At 36.2% G+C, this 24,033-nt stretch overlaps 1 protein-coding gene across 2 annotated transcripts; it reads right to left on the bottom strand.

Moving 5' to 3' along the window:
* Positions 1-18,755: 18,755 nt before the first annotated feature.
* LOC125237186 lies at positions 18,756-23,714 on the bottom strand. 2 transcript variants are annotated; one of them, XM_048144178.1, is made up of 4 exons: positions 23,631-23,714; positions 21,899-22,094; positions 20,412-20,565; positions 18,756-19,090 (listed from the first exon to the last, which is right to left on the bottom strand). In XM_048144178.1, exons 2-4 carry the CDS (start codon positions 22,089-22,091, stop codon positions 18,757-18,759), a joined length of 681 nt encoding a protein of 226 aa, XP_048000135.1. In that variant the 5' UTR covers positions 22,092-22,094; positions 23,631-23,714; the 3' UTR covers position 18,756. The 2 variants fall into 2 exon arrangements, with proteins under 2 accessions (XP_048000135.1, XP_048000134.1); XM_048144177.1 differs by having other exon boundaries at positions 18,756-19,093; positions 21,899-22,093; positions 23,630-23,712.
* Positions 23,715-24,033: the final 319 nt, after the last annotated feature.

Genomic DNA, 24,033 nt, shown 5'->3' with positions numbered 1-24,033 from the left:
AAATAAATTATCCCTAGCGTTTAATAAATGCAAACATATTACATTCACAAAAAAGAAAAACATAATCCAGAAGTCATATTACATAAATCATCACCGTCTGGAAACTACAGAAAGTATACGCGATTTGGGTGTGCATTTGGATTCTAAATTAACTCTTGATGTACATGTAGACAGTATTGTAAAAAAAGCGTACCAAATGCTCGGTTTCATAATACGCACATCTAAGCCATTCAAAAAAAAAGACACTTTTATTTTACTTTATCAATCACTAGTTAGATCATACCTTGAGTACTCATCAGTAGCGTGGAACCCATACTATCAAATTTACATTGATAAAATAGAAATTGTACAAAAAAATTCCTTCGTTTCCTAAATTTTAAAATGAAGAGTCAGCGTTGTTCATATGCTCAACTTTTAAGCAAGTACAACATGCTGTCTCTGGAGAATCGACGAGCAGTTGCCGATGCAGTGATGCTTCGCAACATCTGCGTAGCCGATGTAGACTGCCCGCAGCTTCTCGCGGCCCTACAATTCCGCACCCCGCAGAAGTTGACCAGGTCTAAACACCTATTTGGTTTGCCGGTTATAAGATCAAATGCAGGCAAACGAGCTCCTATATACAGAATTTGCGACCACCACAACAAACTACTTTCTGATTTAGATTTCTTCTCATGCTCCCGTGCCTCATTCAAAGCTGCTGTTGTAAAATTATACACAAAATAATAAAAATAAAAGTTCACCATTTAGCATGTTAGCTTTAGGTTTTGCAGTAGTTAGAAATACCTAGTTATACCTTACTGTTTGCATGTTGCTAGGTTTAAATACCAATACCACGTATGTTCTCAGTGGGATATGTTTAAGGAAACATCTTAATCTATTTTGTACTAGATACGTATATTTCTTTATGTTACATTCTTCACTTGTATGTTTCTGTTTTATCTCCTTGTAATAAAATAATAAATAATAGATGTCATAAATATACCAAAGGCACAGTTAATATAAGAGTTCGGCCTGGCCAGCCACATTAGAGCACACGCAAAGAAACGTCCGTAAGGTTATTTAGGGTCGCCGTCATCGAAAACGATGAGGAGGACTATATACAAGGTGCTCGCGAGGAACCCATAATACTGTTACTGGTGAATTCTCAATATAACTTGAGACTCCAGTGCCGTTACAAGATGTAATAGTCTGTCGGTAGATGGCGCTAGACGTCACCCCAAGACGTGTGTACAAAAGGAAAGGCATGGAAAGATTTGCGAAGTCCGGCGTGGCTTCCGTAGGTCAATTGGTAATTTAGTCAAATCTTACTTACACGATAGAATACAAAGGGTCGACGTGAATGGACAGCGCTCACCGGGGTCACTAGTCTCTATGGGTGTACCGCAGGGATCAATATTGGGGCCTTTCCTGTTCCTTATCTACATTAATGACCTGCCATATCTTGTAAAGACCCACCATGATATAGTATTGTTTGCAGATGATACTTCCCTTATTTTCAAAGTCAAACGTCAGCAACAAACTTGTGAAAATGTAAACAATGCTATTTCCGAAGTAGTTAATTGGTTTAGTGTTAATAACTTATTGTTAAATGAGAAAAAGACTAAATGTATTAAGTTTGTAACGAGTAATGCTAAAAATGAACAAGCAAGTGTCGTTGTGAAGGATGAGGAATTGGAACTGGTAGATAGTACAGTTTTTCTTGGCATAACTTTAGATTCTAAACTTCAGTGGGGTCCCCATATTGCTACCCTCTCGAATAGACTGAGCTCTGCAGCATTTGCAGTGAGCAAGATCCGTCAGTTAACAGACGTGGAAACAGCTCGATTAGTTTATTTTAGTTACTTTCACAGCATTATGTCATATGGTATTTTACTATGGGGCAGTGCTTCAGAGATAAATACCATATTTGTTCTGCAGAAGAGGGCTATTCGAGCAATATACAAAATGAACCATAGAGACTCACTTAGAGATAAGTTTAAGGACATTAATATAATGACAGTGCATTGTCAATATATTTATGAGAATATTATGTATGTACATAAAAACATTTGTAAATTTAAGAAAAACTGTGATGTACATAATATAAACACTAGAAATAAGCATAAGCTTGCAGTGCCCTTCACTCGGCTCCATAAAATTAAAAAATCATTCATGGGTAATTGTGTAAGATTTTATAACAAACTTCCTAATGCCATCACTGAACTGTCTTTTAATCGATTTAAACATTATGTAAAGCGTATACTGATCTCTAAAGCCTACTATAGCACACAAGACTACATGAATGATGAAACACTGTGGGATACAAGTATTGCTGAAAACCATTAATTATATAGCTTATTAATGATGATATTGATAATTCAATGTATTTTTACACAATTTTTTTGACATTTAGAATTTATTCTAGAAGTTTTTATACTAGTATTTTTTTATACAATTTAGATTGATATCATTTTATTAAATCAATGTAGTTTTAAAACAATATTGTTTATTGCACCAATAAATTGCTCTGATATTTAGAATAAGATGAATATTGTACACTGTTGACAATTTAAAAGTGCTTATTGTAAGCCTATTTGAATAAAGAATATTTTGATTGATTGATTGATTGAGCATTGCACGGATTGCAAAAATTGTGCGGGTTCAAGTCCCGCCGGAAGCGTAAATTTTTCCATTTTTTCCTTTAATATAAAAATGTTTAGAATCGTTAGCAGACGTTTCTGCTTAATAAAAAATTAAAAAAAATGAACCCATAATATAACTTTAACGGCATATTCTTGGTCACATTTTAAGACTAAAATGTCATATAAACTTTTCTAGATTTCGTCTAGTTTCAGAGTTATTGTCAATTTAAAAAAAAAAAAACATTTCCGTATTGTTACTCAGCAGAAAAGGTTTCTTAACGGCGCTGATGCGCAACTGTGGAGCATAGTCTCACAGTAGTCATTGATAGATGTCAAAGTGTGACAAGAAAAACTTCCAAATAATTTGGTTTTTAGAAAAATAAATGAAGGAACTCATTTTAATTGCCAACTTTATGGATAAAAAATATTTTTTATGTGAAAATACGTCCTAAAAAGTAAAAAAAAAAAAAAATTTTTTTTTTTTGCGAAAAATTTTAAAATTCATATAACATTTTTTCTTTCTTTTGGCCTCAGAAACGCGTGGTTCAAGTTATATGGGTTCCTCGCGAGCACCTTGTATATATAATAAAGAGTACTATCGTACAGTATGGCCACCACCACTCCCCGCTGAAAATGTCGCCCACCCCCTCTCGGTTACCGCCTGTCAAAAACGCGAACAGTCGACCTGTCATATCTCACTCATACAAGCATGGTACGCGTTCACCTACACGAGCTTAGAATGTGTGCTAGGAACGCGCCTCTTTCATAATATTTGATCGCCAGTTTCCGAGATGTGCCAAAGGTCAAACAATAGTATATTATATAACGGTAACGTTATGAAGGCTATAAAAGTTGAGTACCGCGGTTAGGTCACGAGGCTTGCCGAGTGGCCTAAGTAAGGTACGAGACTTTTATAGTCTTCATAATGTTACGATTGTATACTATACTTTTTCTACGACAGCTAAATAAATACCTATTCGAGAGTAATAAAATGGGTTGCTTACCTACTTCATATAATGAATGGGAATATTTGTGTGGATCTTAACTCTTATATTCTGTCCACAATGCTGATGGCGAGAACTTGTTGCACAATTCTTCAAAATATGCCAACAACGCGGTTTCAGAGAAAGTTGAAACATTTTTTTGCAATTTCCATTTCAAAACAATCATAACATAACATTTTTGGTGCGCTTTATCCGACTTTTCAGGTAACGAATTGTCAGTCACTTTGATCGCCATAGCCTTGATTCTTCGGAAGTACATAGTTCACCAGACTCATTTATAATTACTTAAGTTTTTGCACAATAACGTCGAATTAAAATAAACTACACAACACTAAAATACCTTCTTAATTCAAAAAGTTTCGTCAAAGTTTACAAATGTCAAACATGCCATAGACAAGAGAAATAGAAAATAAGCCGGTTTTCAATTACGAAAAATGTGGTTGCGTTCAAGAATATTTAAATGTCAAATGTAAAATTATTTGATAAACTTATGATTTTTACCTTTGTTTTGCAATATCTAATATGTAAAACGCATTTCAGTTTATTTTTTCATCTTGATTTAAATTATGAACCGTAACATCATATTATTTATTAAAAGTTACAAATGAAAACATACCTGATAAATTGGAAGTTGTATTTAAAAAAAAAATTAACAGAACTCCTATATTCATATGATTACTGCTACTGCTAGCAGTAATCATATGAACCTATAGACAAATAGACTTTCTTATCGTTACTCAAATGAACTTAATTTGGATACCGCTGACAATAATCTACAGTAGAACCCGGTTAAAACGATCACGTTTAATACGATTTCCCGCATATTACGCCATTTTACGCCGGTCCCTACAATTTAAGACTTGTTTTCAGACATTTTTTCACGGTTAATACGACTCGCGTCCCCGCTTAATACACCATCTAAAACCACCTTATGTATCGTCTATGTGCAATAGCGAAGACGCGATCCATAAATTAAATTATATTGAATATCTTGTTATATCAAATGCGTCCAAATCTCTGCATCAATCTAAAAAAAAAGTAAAAAATAAACATCTAACTATGACCCCCCTACCATTACTATTAATAACTATGTGAGGTGTGCAATAAAGAGTATTGTATTGTATTGTATTGTATCTCTGTTAAATAGGTACTATAGGTAGGCAATTTATACACCTCACTAATATGTATATCAAAACTACAATTATGTAGACCAAATTATGTCAAAAAGTCAAAACCCTAATATTGATCTATAAATATGTATGAATATGATTTTTGTTTGGTTTTCCATTCTTAATAAACAAATTACATGAAATGGTACTAGTTTTTTTTTCACGTTTAATACGATTTCCCGTATAATACGTTTTATTGGCTGGGTCCCCTCAGAATCGTTTTAAGCGAGTTCTACTGTAATTGGCAGATTTGAGTGCTGGAGTAGAAAAACGTATCTACTTAGCGTGTCAAATGAACTCAGTAAAATCCACTGAGTTGTCCGTCTTTAATCGCAGCTTGCAGCTTTCAGGCGTCAATTTTTGTAAGTTGAAGTCAACAAAAAAATTTTGAAAATACCCCCAACCGCGACATAGTAGACCGATTTTCATGAAACATGGCTAAAAACTCTCCCGACTATCTCAGCTTTCAAACAAAATAATAAAACTAAATCTAAATCGGTTCATCCGTTCGGGAGCCACACACATAGACAGACAGACAAACAGACAGACAGACAGACAGATAGACAGACAAACACGTCAAACTTATAACACCCCGTCGTTTTTGCGTCGGGGGTTAAAAATGCTTCGTTACGTGATATTTATTTGCAACAACACAAAAAAATATGAACACTCAAAGACCTAAGACATATTTGAAATCACAGGCAAGTAACAACATCAGTACAAAATCTGACACGCTCGGCCGCCATACAAATAGATGAACTTGTTTCTTCTATTTAAATCTAATTCTATGATTCACATTCATATTGAGTGTGGGGCGTGCGTGGGGAGTGCATGTCAAACAATTGAAGGGAGTCCTGGTTCTATCCCCGTTCTTAGTATTTTTAGGGTTCCATACCAAAAAGATTCAAAAACAACCCTTTTGGCGCGATTCTCTCCGTCTGTCTGTGTGTTTTGAGAGAATTTGCACATTGAATCAGAAATAATTATCAAAGTGTGTGTGTCTGTCTGTGGCATCGTAACTCCCGAACGGATTAACCGATTTAAATTTAGTTTTTTTTTGTCTGAAAGCTGAGTTAGTCGGGAGTGTTCTTAGCCATGTTTCATGAAAATCGGTCTACTGTGTCGCAGTCGGGGGTTGTTTCAAAAATTTTTCCGATGATTACTTAGATAAAGTTACGATACACTTCAAAGCCAATGATTATAGGCACCTAAAGGAATCATAGTGTTGTCTTACAAACCATCTCTGTTATCTCAAATCCACATACGATACTAATAGGGGATAATTACAGCCCGTAAGTTAATCCGACAGTACAAAGCTAATCCAAATTGGCAATTACAGGAGCTCCCGATGATTTTGACTATAGCATATTGAACTACTGTGTGGATTATACAATGTCGGAGATCCACCACTTATTAATACTACCAGTTACTACAGAAATGTATAAAAGATGATGAAGTAAACAGTAAATGGGACAGAATTGTTAGAATGTTTTCTTCAACGTTCTGACAAAAGAGTGCTAATTTGAACACAACTGGACATTTTCGCGAGAACAATCGCCAAAAATATTTTTTTAAGGTAGATAAATTTTATGATTTTCCTACTCAGAATCACGAACCCTTTAGATCAAGAACAAAAAGCAAGAGACAAAAAAATGGTCCCAAAATTTTCTATTATTTTGCATACTTTCCACTTTACCGCTGTTACAAAGTGTTGGAAAAATAGTAACGAAGTGAAAACTTAAATTTTGGACGTTTTTTTTTACCTAGAAGGATCAAAAGGGCTCGTGATTCTGAGTAGGAAAATCATTTTACCTATTAAAAAAAAATTGAATCTTTTTTCGCGAATATGCCCAACTCAGTGTTTGAATTATAAAAATGTGAAATTGAACAATCATTAATTCATTGCTACTATATTAATTTCAAGAGGAAAATTCAGAATTTTCAGAATATTTTTCAAATTGCTCGTTGACGTTCCTGTTTTTTTTAATACGGAATAGGTATAGGCTTGTTGTTTCCTCTGCTTAATTGTTTTTGTTTCTTAAGCATCACTTGTAAACTATGTGAGGCGTGCAATTGTATTGTATTATATTGTATTGTATTGTATTGTATAGGAAGGATATAAACTAAATAAATATAAGATGTCATTAAACTGTACTTTTATCAACTCTGATAATAATAGAACCACATTTTTAGCAAAAGCAGTTTTTAACCCCCGACGCAAAAACGACGGGCTGTTATAAGTTTGACGTGTCTGTCTATCTGTTTGATTGTCTGTCTGTGCGTGTGTCTGTCTGTGTCATCGTAGCTCCCGAACGGATGAACCGATTTAGATTTCGTTTTTTTTTTCTTTGAAAGCTGAGTTAGTCGGGAGTGTTCTTAGCCATGTTTCACGAAAATCGGTCCACTATGTCGCGGTTTTTTTTTTTAATTTTAATTTTGTGGTTAGGTTATTTTAGTCAGATACTGAGTATTAAAATGCTTGGTGATTTGGTAGTGGTGAATCTCCAATAGTAATTATGAACGAATCTATAACCTAATGTGATTATAATTGGAATCCTGTATTTGTCGCTTCCCTGTCATGAGTTCGTGAGATAAAAGGGAATATGGTACCTTTACCATACAGGATGATTCGAATTTCGACAACTTTGAAGGTTAATTTAGAGCTAATTAGGAATAATTTATAGTTCAATCAATTCAGGATAGGTACTTGTAATATTGTTTCGGATAGTGCGATAGATACTCATGAAATAAAGCTATGGAAACGGATTATTAACCTCGTAAGGCCCAATGTACATTACAATGTAACATACTATTCCAATCTAATTTGAACCTTCCATGAACGGAATAAATAAATAAATAAATAAATATTATAGGACATTCTTACACAGATTGACTGAGGCCCACAGTAAGCTCAAGAAGGTTTGTGTTGTGGGTACTCAGACAACGATATATGTAATATATAAATACTTAGAAAACATCCATGATTCAGGAACAAATATCTGTGCTCATCACACAAATAAATGCCCTTACCGGGATTCGAACCCGGGACCGGGGATAAAGTAGAATTTCCATTGTTACATTGATTTTTGAAACAAACGAAAATCTTACCAATTTATTTATAGAATAAGGTTCAAATTCAAAATGGGAAAACTAACTATGGTGGGCCTTACGAGGTTAATTATTTATCCGATGACCAATTTTCCTAGTTTATTTAAACTGGCACGGTTGTTCCAAAAATTATTACTGTTATAATTTTTTACCATACCAACTGATAGGGCTCGATAATTTAAAAATAGAATAAAATAAAAAATATTTATAAAATAAAGTAACATATCTGAATGACACAATGTAATCAATTAATGCATCTTTCAATAAAATTTAATATTCGAAGCTTAGTAACTGATGAACGTGTAATATTTATAATATTATTAATAAAATGTCTATGTCTAATTACTTCAAAAACTAATAGCAAAATTTCATTTTATCCACAAGAGTGCAAAGTAATGTCATAATTTTGACTTAAATTATTTTTCTCGGTTAAAAAGTTACAACTACTCACATACTACCATACATAAGTGGAGTAGTGGTGGCAGTAGGAGGTAGGGCATAGCGAATGATATTCCGCTTTGTGTGGTAGGGCACAGCACAGCGGATATCGTCTCGGTCGAATCTAGAGCAGAGCCCAACTGGGGAAGTACCTCCGCCTTACAGAAGACCGCAGCCAAATAGCACTAGACCCTACTCATAGTGTTGTGTTCCTGCCGGTGAGTAAGGCTGCCAGAGCTCAACGAGGGTGCGGTGTGCTGATGACGGGAGGACTTACGGAACTAACTTGTTCCGTCTATTGTCCTTTGAGTCGTCGGCAACCCGAACCCTCCTTGGAACTTGTACACTCATTTTTGCTGTGTACTTAACACAGCAAAAGGGAGTGTACAAGTTTCTAATGGGGTGGCAACGCGCATGTGACACTGTTTGAGTTGCAGGCGTCCATAGGTTACGGTGACCGCTTTCCATCAGGAGGACCGTATACTTGTTTGCCACCGACGTAGTATAAAAAAAAAAATACTAGTACAAAATAGGATTTCCTCATTTATCCTAGAACACGGTTTTAACATAACTAGATACACTGTAATTTATGCCTCGTTACGTAACACATGTTATCCGTATTCTCTGGCTGACAGAGACAGGAATAACACTTAAAGAAGACTGCTAGCTCTAGCTCTTAGAATTTCCCCAAACCTATCTGGATTCGGCTCTAACTCTAGCTGTCGAAAAATCGCTTGTTTTATGAAATAACTAGCTTTTTCCCGCGGCTTCGTTCGCGTTAGAAAGAGTCAAAAGGTAGCCTGTGTCACACTCCATCCCTTCAAATAACTCCACTTAAAAAATCACGTCAATTCGTAGCTCCGTTTTGCCGTGAAAGACGGACAAAGAAACAGACACACACACTTTCCCATTTATAATATTAGTATGGATTGAGCGACCGACCTTTGCTCGGCTCTATTTTATTATTATAAAAAAATATAGATACAAAAAAAAACATAATCTTTAATTTCTGTCCGGGATTCGAACCCTGACACCTGTGTGTATGTGATTATTCGTTTCGTGAGCTATAAGTAAATGTCGGCACTCGCGACCAATTCAGGTGTAGACCTTTGCGCGGCGCAAGGTACGAGTAAGCTAAAGTCGGCTGCTCATACAACAACGAAACAAGACACAAACAAGTACATTACGATACAAGTGCGAAAAAGAGGAAGTTCGGAACGAGTGGAGATAAATTAAAGGAAGGGAGTGTTCTATTTCGACACGAGCACTTGAGTTGGAACCCAAGGGTAACTAAATCCTTCTCCAAAAAACCGGCCAAGAGCGTGTCGGGCCACGCTCAGTGTAGGGTTCCATAGTTTTCCGTAGTTTTCCGTATTTTTCTCAAAAACTACTGAACCTATCAAGTTCAAAACAATTTTCCTAGAAAGTCTTTATAAAGTTCTACTTTTGTGATTTTTTTCATATTTTTTAAACTTATGGTTCAAAAGTTAGAGGGGGGGGGGTGGTCATGGTTCGTTACTTGTACTTTTTTTTTAATTTTTAGGAGCGATTATTTCGAAAATATTAATATTATCAAAAAACAATCTTAGTAAACCCTTATTCATTTTCAAATACCTATCCAACAATATATCACATGTTGGGGTTGGAATGAAAAAAAAAAATCTGCCCCCACTTTACATGTAGGGGGGTACCCTAATAAAACATTTTTTTCCATTTTTTATTTTTGCACTTTGTTGGCGTAATTGATATACATATAGGTACCAATTTCAGCTTTCTAGTCCTAACGGTTACTGAGATTATCCGCGGTCGGACGGACGGACGGACGGACGGACAGACAGACATGGCGAAACTATAAGGGTTCCTAGTTGACTACGGAACCCTAAAAAGCGACTGGATATTCGTAAGAGCTTGTAATTAGGCCTACATGAATATAGATATTTTTTGAGGTTTGAGTTTTGATAATGTCAAATGACATTTCACACATAAGTTCCGAAAAAAAAACTAAATCAAAATCGGTTCATCCGTTCGAGAATTACGATGCCACAGACAGGTACACACACAGACAGACCGACAGACAGACAGACATACACACAGACAGACACGTCAAACTTATAACACCCCCGTCGTTTTTGCGTCGGGGGTTAAAAACTCATTGGTACAAGCCGACGCTCGAACCCAGCACTTTCGGATTGAAAGTTGTACACTCTTACTGCTGCGCTGTTTTCGTATTTTTTTAGCCCCCGACGCAAAAACGAAGGGGTGTTATAAGTTTGACGTGTCTGTCTGTGTGTGTGTCTGTCTGTCTGTCTGGTTGTCCGTCTGTCTGTCTGTGTGTGTGTCTGTATGTGGCATCGTAGCTCCCGAACGGATGAACCGATTTGGATTTAGGTTTTTTGTCTGAAAGCTGAGTAAGTCGGGAGTATTCTTAGCCACATGTTTCATGAAAATCAGTCCATTATGACGCAGTCGGGGGTTTTTCAAAATTTAAATTTTTTCGTATTGAAGATGTATTTATTATTGAAGTAAATCGACAAAAAGGTCTTTTCAAGAGCGTTTCAAGAAAAAGTTTTTTTTCTTTATAACTCTCCAGAAATTTTGCAGTCTTTATTCTATCCTTATCTTTGACAGCAACATTGTACATCACCTTACAAGTCTCCTGTACACAAAACGTCATAACCACCTGTAACAGTCAAATGACTTATGTCATTTATAAACACAAGTTTTGTCATGACAGTTAAACTCGCATGTTGCAGTTAATTGTTGCCTTTATTAGTAGTTAAAGGTTTATTTAGTAAGTTTATGTTATAGGAGTTAGATTGTCGGGTTTACGAGAAAATTGTGCTTTATTGGGGAGTAAGTGACGATGTTAGTCTTTTTTTTATGTTATAAAAACCTAACCACAATTTTTTTTAAAAAACAACCGACATAGTGGAACCGATTTCCATGAAACTTGGCTAATAACACTCCCGACTAATTCAGCTTTCGAAAAAACTGAATCCAAATCGGTTCATCCGTTCGGGAGCTACGTTGCCACAGACAGACACACACGCAGAGAGATAAATAGACAGACAGACAGACACGTCTTGGAGCGGTGTTAGAACGGTATAACAATAAAATGTAACAAAATCCGACCAACATTATTTTTTTAATTGACACTGTTGCTTTTCGATTTTAACTGTCAAACTTATATGACTGTCAGATCATTAAATAAGGCTTTTTTAGAAGTATCACTTAGAGTGGTCGCTCCTTGAGAAACTAAAAAAAATTTTTTTGAAATGTTGACTTACGTACTTTTTGCAGAAATATTATAGTTGGAGACTCAATTTTCTTCCAGGTTATAAGTACTATTTAGTTAACCAAAATGAAAAAAAGATTGTATGATAAAGTTAAATAATTTTAGAGAAAAGTCATATTTCATGAATTTGGTTTTTTTTTCTGCTGGCTGAACCACTAGGAATTTTTCAACAAAACTTTGCACAATATCGTACTACTAAGTGTAAGTAACTATAGAAAAAAAACCAGCTTCTAATCATTAAAGGGCATTTTTTCTTCCCTTATCCTGCTACGGCCTTTAACTAATCGTCAAGGTAATTTTTTATGAACAAGGAGGTAGATTGTAATAGAAATTTATTTGATGAGCCGTGACAAAACTGGACGCACATTTCCACGAATCAATCAAAAACTCCATGTTTTCCAGCAATCAAAATATTTTTATTTGTTTGTAAAAGTCCACAAACAAGGATTCTAGTTCGCGCAAAAATATTTAGTTGTTTATGCATGAAATTTAGGGACAAACTCTATGTCCACAATGCATGCGCATTCATTAGTGTGTGTGGATAGGGACAGGAGCGGTAAAATGGCGCACCCACTGAGAGAAATTTGCATTGTGAATTTAACAAGTTCGACTTGTTGCGGTTTATCTGTATGTTTAAAACAATATGTGTCAGGTTGTTTTTATAAAACTGACTTGTTGATTCAAATATATTGCCGATTCAAATGACAAGTAGCTTGTTGTTTGAACCAAAGAGCACGTAGGCGCTATTTTAACCAAAAAATTTGTTGAACGAACATGAAAACTGGTTGTATTTTCTCTCAGTGCCGTTCCATATAATACAAGGTGCTCGCGAGGAACCCGCATAACTTGAACCACGCGTTTCTGAGGCCAAAAGAAAGAAAAAATGTTACATAAATTTTAAAATTTTTCGCAAAAAAAATTTTGTTTGTTTTTTTTTGTATAATCACAATACAAAATTAAAAAATTGCTGAGAACACTCCCGACTAATACATACATACAATCACGCCTATTTCCCCTAAAGGGGTAGGCAGAGCACATGAAACTGCTAAAGTCTAATATAGCTTTACTAATACAGCTTTCAAACAAAAAAAATCTAAATTGGTTCATCCGCTCGAAAGCTACGATGCCATAGACAGACACACTCACAGGAAAACACGTCAAACCGTCGTTTTTGCATCAGGGGGTTAAAAATTTGAAGTTTTCACAACTTGATAAGAGATGGCGCTGTTACATGTATACGAATTTGTTTCCGTGATGGGAAAGACATATCAACAGATAATTTTCAGTCGTCTTAATTCTCCTAGCAAAAAAAAAATATTTCGAGTAAAAAAATGATTCGAAGCAACATTTTACGAGTCCTATCGCCGATAGAAGCGGATCATGAATATGTCCGACACAGGGTTTTGACTACAAGCAAAGGGTGTTCAGGAAACGTATAAATAACAAAAAGACATAAAAAGTACCCTATCAATGTTTTATATTTTATGAGGTCAGAAAAGCTTTTGAAATTATTCATATGTCGAAAATTTGTCGAATCAATTTCAGGCTTTTCAGAGCAGATACTGCAAAAAATTGTTTGTGTTGTAAGCTTCGGTAGCTCAGCTGGGGTTGGCTTATTATTGTAAGACCTGACAAAAACTTAAAAAATCACGTCAATATGTCGCTCCGTTTAGCCGTGAAAGACGGAGAAACAAACAAACACACACACTTTCCCATTTATAAGATTAGTATGGATTGAACTGTTGTAATAACTAAAACAATGTCACAGTTCAACGATGTGGCAGACAGTCGCGAAGGGGTGATCCTTTTGTACGGAACCCTTTTGACCGTAAAGCGACATTTTAAAGTCTCAGTTCGTCAACAGTCAATCATACTCGTGCAGCTGTTGTGCATTTTATCTGAATACCAATAGTTTGTGTTAGAAACACCCGCCAGCGACGTAGGCTAAGAGCTCGCACACAAAACGGTGTATAGATTTCAATTAAACTTTTTAGGTAAGTATAATCATTAAAGTTTTGAATCTAGGGAACGAAACTGAAATCTGATTATTCTTTTATGTTTTACAATATGTAAGTTTTTACAAACATAGACAAATTTTACTTTTTAGTTTTTATGTAATTGTTAATAATTCCTTGAAATAAAAAAGATTTTTAAGTAATTACCGTCATTCAAAAAAAAATATTTTGTTTGCTAAAAATGACAACGGAATGGAAATGAAAATCTTGAAATATTATTTCTTAAGTATACCTAGTTTATTAGTTCTGTTCATAATATATATTGCGACGGTTTTAAGACACAAAAAAATCTAATTTTGATACCAATAGAAACACAAAGATTATCACGACACCAATTCGCAAAAATACTATATATATTTTGGAGGTAGGGCATAGCAATGATATTCCGCTTTGTGTGGTAGGGCACAGCACAGCGGATATCATCTCGCTCGAATCTAGAGCAGAGCCCAACTGGGGAAGTACCTCTGCTTTACTGAAGACCGCAGCCAAATAGCACTAGACCCTACTTATAGTGTTGTGTTCCTGTCGGTGAGTAAGGCTGCCAGAGCTCAAGGAGGGTGCAGTGTGCTTGTGACGGAAGGACCTACCTACGAAACTAATTTGTTGTCTATTGTCCTTTGAGTCGTCGGCAAACCAAACCCTCCTTAGAACTTGTACACTCCTTTTTGCTGTGTACTTTTAACACATCAAAAGAGAGTATACAAGTTTCTAATGGGTTGACAACGCGCATGTGACACTATTTGACATGCAGGCGTCCATAGGTAACGGTGACTGCTTTCCATCAGGCGCACCGTATGCTTGTTTGCCACCGACGTAGTATAAAAAAAATATATGCAAACAATACGTTGACATTCATCGGCTTCTGAAAAATAAAGATTAAAGAGAGCCTTCACGAGTTTGTGTGGTGAAAAATCTATCACTTTAACGACTAGCTCTTGGTTTAAAAAAAGAAAAAAGGCTCTATTGTTACCGGAGCTAGTTCCGATGTCGATTTTTTTTTTCAAATTGGGCGACCGAATATTTTTAGAAAAACATTTTGATTTTTATAGCTAACTTTAACAGCAAATAGTTGCAATAACGGAAACAAATGGGTCACTGCGAGTTGTACACTGGTCAAAAAGAGAAATAAAAAAACAAAGTGTGATGTAAAGCTGCATTTTTGGTATGTTATTTGGGGTCCTTGGGGGAATGTAGGACTATATTTTGCAAGCAAAAAAATGGTGTGCTAACTTCGTAATTTAAAAAAAAAAGTAAAAAAACCAGCCTTTTTTTGTATTTTGCCGTTTTATTAAAAAACTATGCATTTTTCGTCAAAAGTTGCTGTGTAATGTTGAAAGCTCATTAAATTCCAAACAGTTTGACATCTTTTTTATCAATGTCCGTCAAATATTTTTTGAGATATGAAGCGTCAAAAAAAGAGCATTTTCCCCCTTTCTATGAAAATATTCGTTTTGCTAATATTTTGAGACAGATATCAGCAAAACAACTCAGGCTATTACATAAATTGTAAAATAAAAATGTAGAAAATTTCACTAGCTTTCATTTAAGACCAAAAGAGTGCGAGTTATTTAAAAAAAATAGGATTATATCATAAGTCTAGTATAACTGGATCAGAAATAATCGGTGGATGGTAATGGCCAAATGGGATAGTTTACATATATTTACAGGAGGCGTAGCGGAGAACGAATTATTATTATTTGGGGGCTGTTCAAGTATTACTCAGACACATATTTGCGTATATCAAATCAACATTTATTTAGTAAGTTAAGTTTACAGTCAGAAAGACCTCAGGATCGCCGCTTGGCGGAAAAAAATATTTACGAGTGGCTCGCCTCTGCCTTTCTATGTCCTCCAGGTCTTTTAAACTGGAAAACAAGATGTGGCCAAGGTAGGTATTTGACTTCGTGTACTCTCCGCAATTAAACTCCATCAAGCAAAAGAGGTGGTACCTGTGTGGGCATATGTGCTGCCTCCATGAGCATAAATTCAGACTTGTCCGGATTGTATCTCATGTTATGCTGGCTGGCGTATCTCTCGCATTCTGCGAGTAACTTACGCATAGCTATTGTGGGAACAAATGGTGCTAGTAGGACCATATCGTCTGCATATGCGATGTGATTTATCATTTGCCCATTGATGGAGCAGCCAACCTCGGTACTGGTCAAAGCCTGCGACAGCCCATCCATGTACACGCTGAAGAGAGCCGGAGACATACTGCCTCCTTGTCTCGCGCCACAGCTTAGCCCGCTGGCTGTGGACAGAGTTGACTTCCATCTTACTACGTTCTTCTGCTGGGAATACCACTTCTCCAGTATCTTAGTATTTGGCGTGGGCGCTTTCCGTTCCCGTAGTTTATTCCACAGCAATTGGTGGTCAAATACAACTCAAGTGGACTTTCTATCACTACAGGAGTTGTGCCATCAAGATGCAGAACCAGGAAAATGTAACTAATTCTGTTTTATTTTTCTAATTTACTAAACTTCAAAATTTTACTGTATTTTATTTCTTCATTAGTAATAGTCAAATCGATGCAAAGTTAGCTTAGGAAATTTTTTCAGATAAATGGATATCAAAGAAAGTAAGATCGAATAGATAGCACTTTCAACCTAAAACTTTTAGCGTAAATTATTTTACCTTAACCAATCTACCAGACTCTTGGCTTCTCTATTTATAGATTTTTTTGTTTACCAAAGTAACTATTCGTCTTACTGACCTTTATTTGCACTAAAACTAAAGCAAAATAAATTTTATATAATGTTATATTGCAATATATATCATATCCTGAAGTATTTTGCAGATATTTGTCTAAAAATATTGGCAAAACGCTACATTTTATAAATGCGTCAAAAATTAACCTTTTTTGACGCTTCATATCTCGAAAACTATTTGACGAACAATGATAAAAAAGATGTCAAACTGTTTGAAATTTAATGCGCTTTCAACTCTACAAAGCAACTTTTGACCAAAAACGCATAGTTTTTTAATAAAAAAATAAAAACCAAAAAAAGTCCGATTTTTTTACTTTTTTTTTTTAATTACGAAGTTAGCACACTTTTTGTTTGCTTGCAAAATATAGTCTTACATTCCCCCAAGGACTCCAAATAACATACCAAAAATCTAGCTTTACATCACACTTTGTTTTTTTAGCCGATTTTCATGTAAGATTTGACCGGTGTATTGTGTTTTTAAATGTTTTTTTTTTTTTAAGTTAACACTACATCAACCAGATCACATGTGTGTTGACCTCGGCTTCGTCTCGGTCGACAATTACCATAATGCGACCTGAGTTACATATTAACTTCAGACACACCTCGGACACTGGCGATCAAATATATGAAAGAGGCGCGTTCCTAGCACACAGTCTAAGCTCGTGTAGGTGAACGCATACTATGCTTGTATGAGTGAAATATGTCAGGTCGACTGTTCGCGTTTTTGACAGGTGGTACCTGTGAGGTAACCGAGAGGGGGTGGGTTGCACTTTCAGCGGGGAGCGGGAGTGGCCATACTGTACGATATTGCTCTTTATTATACTGTTCTTCAGATGCAGTCACTCCTTTTCTATAAAATAAAACATAAATCTCAATAACCTTTAACTAAATTATTTCGTCTACATTACCTTAAACGTCTTTATCTAACATTAACTTACACCCTTATCTCTCTCAAAAACTAAATTACATCCAAAAACATGTCTTTTTCGTCCCTTGGATAGCTAATAATCACATAACTTCCCCACCATCTCAAAACAGAATAATTTGCCATTCTCAAATGGTCATTAACTGGTACGGTATACAGTTTACATTCCAATAAAATGTCCAAGAGGAGATCGGTGGTTCAAAAACAAGTGACGATCGTGGTCCTAAACACACGAGCATGGCAAACAGGCCATGTGTACTTGGTATTATGAACAACATAGCAAATATCAAAAGGTCTTATGTCCTAAGAAAATCGTCGTTAGTTGCAACCTTTTGATATTGATTACGTTTCATTATGCTATTTTGGGTAGATAGTATTTGCACGATGGACATCTTGGCAGGCCTGAGGTCTCTTGAAAGTGATTTAGTTACAAAGTTTTGGAGTTCTTCGTTATTTGTTTTACCGCTTTTCCATTTGTTTTTAGCACAGGTCAAGCATTAAAAAGTGTAGTAGGAAATGCAAGAAACAAAAGTTTTAGCTGCATAACTTTATTTAGACTAGTTTGGAGCTGGATACGAGTATATCAGAAGTCCCATGCCCTACCCCTTGAACCATAACTCCAGCAGAGAGGGGTTTGAAGGTCTTATATTTCCGTTTTTCGGCCTTTCTACTCCTCTTTACCACCATTCCGAATTTATATAACAGTAGATAACAGTTAGGTAAAAGTTGTCATCCATACTTAATATTATAAATGGGAAAGTGTGTGTTTCTGTTTGTTTGTCCGGCAAAACGGAGCGACGAATTGTCGTTATTTTTTAAATGAAGATATTTGAAGGGATGGAGAGTGACATAGGCTACTTTTTAGGGTTCCGTAGTCACTAGGAACCCTTATAGTTTCGCCATGATTGTCTGTCCGTCCGTCCGTCCGTCCGTCCGTCCGCGGATAATCTCAGTAACCGTTAGCACTAGAAAGCTGAAATTTGGTACCAATATGTATGTATATCAATCACGCCAACAAAGTGCAAAAATAAAAAATGGAAAAAAATGTTTTATTGGGGTACCCCCCCTACATATAAAGTGGGGGCTGATATTTTTTTTCATTCCAACCCCATCATGTGATATATTGTTGGATAGGTATTTAAAAATGAATAAGGGTTTATTTACTAAGATCGATTTTTGATAATATTAATATTTTCGGAAATAATCGCTCCTAAAGGAAAAAAAAGTGCGTCCCCCCCCCTCTAACTTTCGAACCATATGTTTAAAAAATATGAAAAAATCACAAAAGTAGAACTTTATATAGACTTTCTAGGAAAATTGTTTTGAACTTGATGGGTTCAGTAGTTCTTGAGAAAAATACGGAAAACTACGGAACCCTACACTGAGCGTGGCCCGACACGCTCTTGGCCGGTTTTTGTCTCTTTCTAACGCGAGCCGTGGGAAAAAGCTAGTTCTCAATAAAACACTATAAAATTATACAAAATCAATATTTACTTTACTATCAACTCCATATCCATCTTTATCACACAAAATATTTTTATACAGCTTCAAAATCCCCATTTTAAACTCCAACTTCTGTGCCCTATTCATATCTTTCATATCTGCTAATAAACTTCTTAAAAACAGCCAGTCGCTATCATCTTCTAGAAGATCTACACTTTTAGATATAGAATAATGTTTACTGTCTTCTACGGTTTCGCTTTGTCTAGCGTCTTTTCTTTTTAATGGTGTTTCTTCATCTGAGATGTATAGATGTTCTTCTAGATATACTTCTTCTTCTGGCTCTTCCTGTTCTTGTTTTTCAATGCTTCTGTAAGGACAGGACAAACATTAATTCATTGCGAGATTTTATTACAGATCTACGATGACTACCTACACTTTATGTATCTTAAGCCTTATCATCCTCCTTGCGCTATGCCGGCATTTGCCACGGGTCATGGGAGCCTGGTGCCCGCTATGACAACTAACCCCAAGATTTGGCGTAAGCACTAGTTTTACGAAAGCGACTGCCATCTGACCTTCCAACCCGAAGGGTAACTAGGCCGTATTATAATTAGTCCGGTTCCCTCACGTGTCTTAAACCTATTGTCCAATATTGGCCATCTCAAGGACGAGAAGCACCGACCTTTGGCCTGTATTCTCATCTTCATCATCTGCCTTTGACAGCTCACACAAATCGGCCTAGCCGCAAACTAAGCATAGCTTATAATAGGCTACTAGACTCTTATCGAATTTGGCACAAGAAATGATTGTTTCCAGTAGTATTTGACATAAGAAACCAATTTTTAAAGATTTTGGGTATTAAAAGTGTACGGTGGCTACGTTTTTTCGATTAAAAATGTGTAATATTTATTTTAACTTTGGCCACCGAAAACGCTGTCAGACGTGTAGTGACGTCATAGAACCTAACTTAACTTTATGCCGAGTAAATCAATTACATGATGAACTTTATGCCTCATAACATAAATGTCAGAAAATTTTGTGCTCGATTCGATTTACGTCATGCGCAGACAATCTATAGATTAACATGGCTAATGATGTTTTTGCCTAATTAAGTTAAAGTAAACTTTATAAAAGTTTTATGGTGGTTTTCAAGTCGTAATAAAATATGGTAGTATTTTTTCGGTTAATTGGACAGTAATAAATAATATAAAATAGACTTTAAAAAAGGGTCAAGTAGCCGATTTTCATACATACATACAATCACGCCTGCATCCCACAAAGGGGCAGGCAGAGCACATGAAACTACCATGAAAGCCTCAGTGCCACTCCTGGCAAGTAAGGGGTTGAAAGAAAATGAAACTGTGACACTGCAGTGACAGGCTGCCAGCCTCTCGCCCACGCCACAATTTAACCCATATCCCACAGTCGCCTTCTACGACTGCTATTATTATCGCACTAGTGCGAGAAGTGGTTTATTATGTGCCTATGTCGTTCAAAGGGCCTTATTCACTGAAAAACGTCGTACGATACACGTGCGGAAAGGAAATATCCTCGGTCTCTTTAAACGTAGAGTGAATAGGCTATTACTGAATCGATGAGCTCCATCTTAGACTCTGTCTTCACTTCCCATCAGGTGACTGGGGTCAATAGGCGATCAGTCCATAATAAAATAAAAAAAAACTTACAGAGATTGATCCATAAGCGGCCTAAGAAAGTCCAGATTCGCGGAGAAGACGTATCGTTTCCTCTTCGTCTGCCCGATGGCGCCACTGAGCTGGAGTGCTAAGTCCTTCTTGTAGTAGTCGCGAATGTTGTGCCATCGCCTTTTTAATTCATATTCTAAAATTAAGAATGGTTTATTTAGCAATGTGATGGACAAAGTTGCAAAATAACAGTTCCTTTGTACCTTTTTGGCACTGAACCCTAAAGGTCCCCCCACATCTAGCGTCTCGCAAGCGTCGCGTCGCGCCAACTGTATGGAAAAAGACGTCGACGCGGCGTCAGGCTTTGCCCATTACAGTTGGCCCGACGCGACGCTCGCGAGACGCTAGATGTGGGGGGACCCTTATACTGTGGCTGAGTCCACAAACACCTTCACAAACCAACCATTCCAAATAATTCTACATGGTGAAATAAAAAGGACCGTTCAAACTTTGCATAGTGACTTTTGAGGTCATAAGACATAATGAACAACTTTTACTATCGGACCAATGAAGAAATCGCAAAAAAAAATTTTGCTGTTCCATATAAATGAGCGGAATCAATCAATTGGAACGTATGAAACATCGAAATTTTTTTTGCAATTTCAACATTGGTCCTATAATAAAAGTTGTTTGAATGGTATTTCACCGTGTATACACGACCTTATTATCATCTGTCATACAGTCGTATATAATTAATATTTTTGACCACACGTCACAGATGTTTTTTTTTTTTTTTTTTTTTTTTTTAGTATGGGTAGGTAGACGTTTGACCACGATCACACCTAAGTGATGATGCGGTCTACGGTGGAGCATGCTTACCTATGATTTTAAGCATTTCAGGTTCCAATACGTGCTCTCAGCCCTGAAGGCCTGAGTGCACGCTTACATTGGCCATGCATCGTGGCGGGGCGTGTGGCGTGCAAGTCAAACAATAGACGCTCATACAAGTGTCCTGAGTCGACGCTGCATAGGCGTTAAATTAAATAATTTAAAAAATTAAAAATTCTTTATTCATTTTAAGAATTACTTACATAATTTTAGTTGTGGATACCCCTTTTTAAGTAAACAAATACCTGTGGTAAGGGGTACCGCTCTTCCTAACTTAAAACTACGGACACTCACCCGCCCCGCTCCGAGCGTCTACTCTGGCCTTTCTTCTAAATGGCATTCTGTTTAGTCCGTCAGTTAGATCGTCCAAAAATACTGAACACATATTTTTCGCTTTTTATAATTAATGAAAAAATACAAAGATAAAGAGCATCAAAGTTCCGGAGTGGGCTTGTGACGTCACTTCTAAGTAAAAATTGTACCTAGGCGTGAGGTCACGCGAAACTTCAACGCAGTGTACCGACGTCATTTTTCGTTTAAGAGAAAAAAGAAAAAATACGTGTCTAAAATTCTTTGATAATCTAACTGACGGACTAATTCGTTTTTTTAGTCGTCTCGCCTACTGTTTAAAATGTACTTACGTTTAGAATGTTTCACCAGCTCTGACGAATCCTGCCAACCTGGTATCAACTCCTCACATATCTGGTTCCATGCTTCTTCTTTCATACCTTTCATGTGGTATTCTGCGCTGTTTCTATTCCATATACATTCATGCCTTTTTATAGTTAGTATTAGGTATTCAGAGTCCACTTTTGACTTTTCTATTTTTTCCATTGCCTGCAAAATTAATATTGCACAAAATTATGATAAAATCCATACTAATATTATAAATGGGAAAGAGTGAGACGAACGTACAGCACGACCTCTTGAGTTAGTTTCACTTTTTTATGAGATAGGAGGCAAACGAGCAGACATCCGGCGTAATATGCTTCCAATTTTATCACTTATCTATGAAGAACAAAGACATATCGGCACTACTTTGAAAAAAACTTGTATCTTCTGTAAATCAAGAGAAAAATGTATTATGTATCGAATGCATATAGACTTACTACGTTTTGTCTTTGAGGAGCAATGTGAGATACGAGATTTTTTCATAGTGACGATATGTAACTCCGTATAGACGGATAGTCTAAGAAAAAAACGTACTTCAAAGCCATAGAGAAAAAGGTACGGTGATCTAGATGGCGTTACAGTGTTACACCTTTGGGGAACGCTCGGCTAGTTGGCGCTAATATTAATACCTATTTGAAATTTTAACACATATCATGCTAACAATATGGGCCAAATTGTCATAACTGAAGTTCAAAAGTTTTAATTACACATTTTACTTTGACAGTAACTCTCTATAGCACTCGATCCTCTTTGATGTAGATAAAGTATCCGTCACGCTTTGGCAAGTATGTCAGTGTGAGAGTGACAGGTGTCTTATCCACGTGGAAGTGATAAAATTGGAAGCACAGTACGATGGCTGGTCGCCTGATGGTAAGCGATCACTGCCCCTACGGACACCCGAAACACCAGAAATGTTGGAGGTGCGTTTGCCGGCCTTATAAATCCGCTCTTTTCATGAGTTTCATAGGTCATAGGGTCATACGTAGGTATCCACTTTTACAAAGAACCATGCCGTTTTAGTGTGCATCATTAAATAAATTTATTTTAACAAATAATTGAATAAAAAAAGTAAGTAGGTAGTTATAGTATGGCTATGTTACTAAGCTACTAAAATGTTTCACTTCCAAGTAAATTATTTAAGTTTTAAATAACTCATAGACCTATCAAAAATGTCTACAAAATGTTAAGTGAGTAGGTACACTCTACACTCCCTTGTATAAACTGTCATGGCAATTATCATTTGAAGCGAAATGCACGTTTGTATTCAAATCACCATTTGCATCCGTCGACCACATTGATTTCACAAAATATCTACATTATGATAATAATGAAATCTAAACATACTCAATAATAACAATATTATGTATTGCCATCCTAGTCTTCCCTTAAAGTGCGAGCGAGGCACAACATGACAGTAGGTAAGTCTGACCTTGAACGCCATCGCGAACGTTCTAACGGAAAATACCACGGAACGGAATTTACAAGCAAAAATAACAGACAAAGAATTCCGGATCACCGTAACACAATACTAGAAATAAAATCACTTTTAAAGATTATCCGCTTTTTGCAAATGTAGCATAACATATTTAGGAGTAAGTAACAAAGGGTTAGGTACTTATTTACAACAAACAATTTACGTTAACAAAATATCACTACAAAATAAAAACACAACGCAAAAAGCGATAAACACACCACACGCACCTATTATTACTATTTTTCTCTTCAAATTGCAAAAATATTATTACAAAATGACGTTTTAAAACGAATAATAACACGTCTTCACTCAATGACAGCTGGGGCTAACTGGCATGCGTAAAATCGGACCGAGACGGAAGAATACTTATAAATCAACACGACTTTAACCAACGTATTAAAATCTACATTCAAACACGCGCCTTATCGCGTTGCTGCGACTATACTTATTTCAAAAAGTCTTAAGTGCTCTTATTTTTGTATGATTATACGACGTTTTGTTACTGTAGTTTGATAGCACAGAATGGAATCCGACCCGTTCGGAGGGCGAATTCAGAGCGCGTTCTATCAATTATAACTCGACCTTAGCCCCATGACTCAATGTTGATTTTCGAACGCGTGTAGCGTGGAA

This window comes from Leguminivora glycinivorella, chromosome 20, assembly GCF_023078275.1.
Source record: "Leguminivora glycinivorella isolate SPB_JAAS2020 chromosome 20, LegGlyc_1.1, whole genome shotgun sequence".
NCBI classification, from domain to species: Eukaryota; Metazoa; Arthropoda; class Insecta; order Lepidoptera; family Tortricidae; genus Leguminivora; species Leguminivora glycinivorella.
Note: the sequence above shows the minus strand (reverse complement) of the source record. Positions and strands in the feature narration are given on the sequence as shown.

What these genes read in the sequence shown, in the direction of transcription:
- LOC125237186 (XM_048144177.1), bottom strand. Translation starts at nt 22,091, where the DNA reads ATGGAAAAAATAGAAAAGTCAAAAGTGGACTCTGAATACCTAATACTA. An exon ending in GCTGGTGAAACATTCTAAAC is followed by an intron (nt 20,566 to 21,898) that starts GTAAGTACATTT and finishes TCTTAATTTTAG; the next exon opens with AATATGAATTAAAAAGGCGA. An exon ending in CCGCTTATGGATCAATCTCT is followed by an intron (nt 19,094 to 20,411) that starts GTAAGTTTTTTT and finishes CTGTCCTTACAG; the next exon opens with AAGCATTGAAAAACAAGAAC.